General features: G+C 42.8%; 1 protein-coding gene across 10 annotated transcripts in view; it reads left to right on the top strand.

Annotated features, from left to right (window-relative positions):
- The window catches only part of cep170aa (centrosomal protein 170Aa), a 44,982-nt gene that overhangs the window by 29,421 nt on the left and 11,896 nt on the right, over positions 1 to 3,665 (top strand). For 7 of the 10 annotated variants that reach the window (XM_024296779.2, XM_024296786.2, XM_024296785.2 and 4 more), the window contains exons 11-14: positions 260 to 622; positions 698 to 987; positions 2,850 to 2,942; positions 3,367 to 3,484. In XM_024296779.2, the coding sequence (XP_024152547.1) occupies positions 260 to 622; positions 698 to 987; positions 2,850 to 2,942; positions 3,367 to 3,484 (864 nt within the window). The remainder of the gene's footprint in view (positions 1 to 259; positions 623 to 697; positions 988 to 2,849; positions 2,943 to 3,366; positions 3,485 to 3,665) is intronic. The other 3 variants (XM_024296780.2, XM_024296788.2, XM_024296787.2) reach the window with 1 other exon arrangement.

Raw genomic sequence — 3,665 nt, 5'->3', positions numbered from 1 at the left:
TGAGTGGTTTAGGGTTCATCCGGCTGTTGTGGTTTGTCAAACACGTGTTTTGTAGGATTTTCAGAAGATGTGCGGTCTGCTGTGTATATTTTTATATGAAATAACTCGCATCAGTGCGTATCTTTGTTATAAATAAAGTTTAGTATTTAAATTCCAGCTCAGAAAACCTGATCTGTTATTAAAAATTGCTAAATATCCTGTCTTTTCCACTTCATTTTTGTTAATATTCGTTCTAATCAACATTTTGTTTGTATCTCAGTAGGAAGTAAACACGAGGATGGCACCCAGAGCGACTCAGAGAACGGACTGGGCCTTCGCTTCGCCAGTCGACGCCACGCCCTCGAGGAACGCCTGAAAACGGCACATGGCCACACCGCGGGAGCAACGGGAACGGCGGTGGGGAACACAACCGTGGGCGGGGCCAGAGCGACTGGAACTCGCACGGCTTTCATGATCGAGTTTTACGACGAGGAAAACCCTCGCAAGCGGCGGTCGTATTCCTTTTCCCAGACGGCGCCGCTGCTTCCGGGAGGCGCTGGAGGCGAGGGCCTGTGTCCTCAGCCGCCCTCGCACCCAAAGGTGTTCAGCATCTCCACGTCTGCCACTACAGCCTCAGAATCAGGTAACTGTTCTAAAGCAATAGATCTAAAACCACACTATAAAAGAAGATAACAGGTTTTTATCTTGCATCTGCCAGGTAAAGTCCCAGCTCCAATACCAGCAACGGTGACCGTTGGCGCCCCGACAGCGGCCCGAGTTCTCCTCAAGCAGAGGTCCGAGGATCCCAGCATAGGTCGGAGCTCAGCCAGCACCGGACTGGCGACCGGCAGCCCCACCACCCCCAGTGAGGACGCCTCACTCCTCAGCAGGGAAGCTCGTCCTGCTGGTGGAGAAGCGGAGGACGATCACAGCGATAAGGGGACCTACACCATCGAGCTGGAGAACAGCAATCCGGAGGAGGAGGAGGCCAGACGCATGATCGACAAGGTAGCAATGCTTTGAGATGTTCACTTTATGATTATTATTCTTGACTGTATTAGAGCATCATGGAAACTTTTAAAGCTACGTGGGCGTGTGGGTTTTTGAACGTGCTTTTAGCATATCAAACTGTTACTACCCAATAATAGCGCATATACTCACAGGCTTAATGCAAAACATTGAAGCTGTCCGAATCTCTTAAATCTTGATCCTGGCTTTTTCTTTCACAGCTCAATTCCAATATATGTAAGACAAACCAGGATCAATTCCCAAACGGTTGGCACTTCCATGTTTTAAAAAAGACGCCATCCATACGTCCCGACCACGTCCGAGTCCCTGATTGGTCGAAGTTCGACTCGTTCAACTTTCAGTGTTTGTGTGTTTTATACATAGAGCTCAAAAACAGAATTAAAACTTGGTTTCTGATGCTTGAACGTGAGAGTTTTAAACACAGAAGCCTTCAATGGACATTGAATGTGCATTGTTAAAGCTGGTGTTGTGTCAAGATATGCATCCTCTACCAGAATTTGTATCCCCTGTCGCGGTACAACTTTGGGATCGCTGATTTATTTCGTAACGCTCATATTTTGTCCCAAAAAGCGTAAAAATCAGGTGGATGTTTGCGATATGGTTAATTTGGGGGCTTTTTATTTAAGAACCCACAAACGGACTTAAAAACTTCTGTATCGATGCGTTAATTCAAGAGTTTTGAACGTGAAACAAAACGTTCAGTATGCGTGCCCATACATTGAGTTTTCACTGGAAGTGGTCACTTGAACACACGTTTAAACATACCATTAAATATGTTACCTTCATGCATTAGAAGAGGACGCAAGCATCACCAGCAGTTTGACTTTCAACTTGTTTTCCATGACGAAGCGTTATGCTCAAACTGATTAATTAAAAAAATGCAAAAATAAGCACTTTTTAACAACCTTGACTTTTCAGCATTTATGCAATTTTTCTATCTGACTACTAAAAAGCAGAAAGTTGTCTGTCTACCAAAATATTTATCGTTTTTATGCATTTGATAATTCTTCTAGGGTGTTTTTCACCATAAAAGCAAGTAAAACAACAAATTTGAAGTTAGCCTGATGAAGTTCAGTTGAAGCAGCAGACTGCAGCAACGATTCATTCACTCTTTATGAGCTGCCTCGTCTGCACTTTTTACAGTTAGCAGGTCATTAGGTGTTCTTAAAGCGAATCTCTCCCTGGCTTTACTTGACCACAGCCCCTCTACTCTATCCCACTGTAATAGCCTGCAGTGAATCGCTGCATCAAACTCAGTTCTTGTTTATTAAAAGAACACCCCAGGGAGGCTGAAAAAAACCTACTGCTGCCTCACCTCTTGGTGCAGAGCTCTTTTGTGGTTACAGAAAGCTTCTGAAAGCAGCAAGATGTCAGTTAGTTACTAAAAGATCAAATGAGGAAAGCCAAACTACTAGTTGTTTTGACGAGAGTGTAAATGAAATAGGTAAAATTACACCATAAACTCTTGAAATAGCTAAAACTTGGAGCCATTTACTCAAAGCTGTATTTACTAAACAGCATCTTCAGAGCCTGTTGCTAGTGTTGCAGGTTTTCTATGTAGATTTCAACATAATTAGAGGAGTATATTTCCACTCATTCTGCCTGAGTGCATTACGGTCTAAGCTGGGAGTGTTGCCATTTTGATTCCTGTAATTAGCTGACATGTTAATTGGTAAGCTACCCACAGCTGTCCACTCTCCTTTCTGCTCGTGTTTTTGAGAACCGCTTCTGCGATTTCAGTTTGTTTCTGTATTAAAACGTGTTAATCTCACAAACAGTGAAATAAAGTGGTGTTATAAAATTGTTCATGTGTTTGATCTTAATTTATCTTCATCTCGCAGGTGTTCGGGGTCCAGGATAAGACGGAGAACTCTGTTTTATCAGAGCTGAAAAAGACAGGAAAAGGAAAGGAGTCGACCGTACCTGGAAAAGAGGTATTATTCGTGGAATTCCATTTTTATTTCACTCACAACATACAAAAAAGCATTTCAGCAGAACGCTCGTGGCTGAGGTTCATACTGTGAGTCACAGTCACTCCTGTTGGTGGGAGGAGGTCTGTCTTTGAGTCTGACCTACATCAAAATGAGGAAGACTTACTCAGCCCTCCAGGCTATTTCATAAGAGGATGGGTCAGTGTGCAGAGATAGCGTCAGTGTCTGCTCTGCCTTTCTTTTAATCCCTTTACGTTCATGTTTTTGTGTTTATCCTTTAACGTTTAGAGTCTTGTATGTCTGTGTTCTGAATTAGAGCAGGAAGCGCATTAAAATCACATTAATTGACTTAGATTTGTGTCCTTTTGAGTTTTCCTTTGAGCGAATACTCATAATGTGCTCGGCATTCGTCCTCACTCTCTGTTAGGCTCTCACCGGTGACTCGAGCTGGGTTTCTCAGTGGGCCAGCGTAGCTGCCAGTCACACCAGGATGGACCCGGAGGGTTCTGGAGCAGAGGCAGCAAATTTCATCCACAAAGAGAGAGGTAAATATGCAGACACTTTGTTTTCACATTGAGTGAATCAATTTTTTTTAATTCTTTTTCAATTAAAACACCCACTACAACTCTATTTTTTTTGTTATAAAATCTTGTTTTTTTTATTTACGATTATGCAGTGTTTAGCAAAAAGTCCAAAAGCCAGCATCATTTAAAGGGAAAAACAACG

This window comes from Oryzias melastigma, linkage group LG15 (assembly GCF_002922805.2).
Source record: "Oryzias melastigma strain HK-1 linkage group LG15, ASM292280v2, whole genome shotgun sequence".
NCBI lineage: Eukaryota > Metazoa > Chordata > Actinopteri > Beloniformes > Adrianichthyidae > Oryzias > Oryzias melastigma.
Note: the sequence above shows the minus strand (reverse complement) of the source record. Positions and strands in the feature narration are given on the sequence as shown.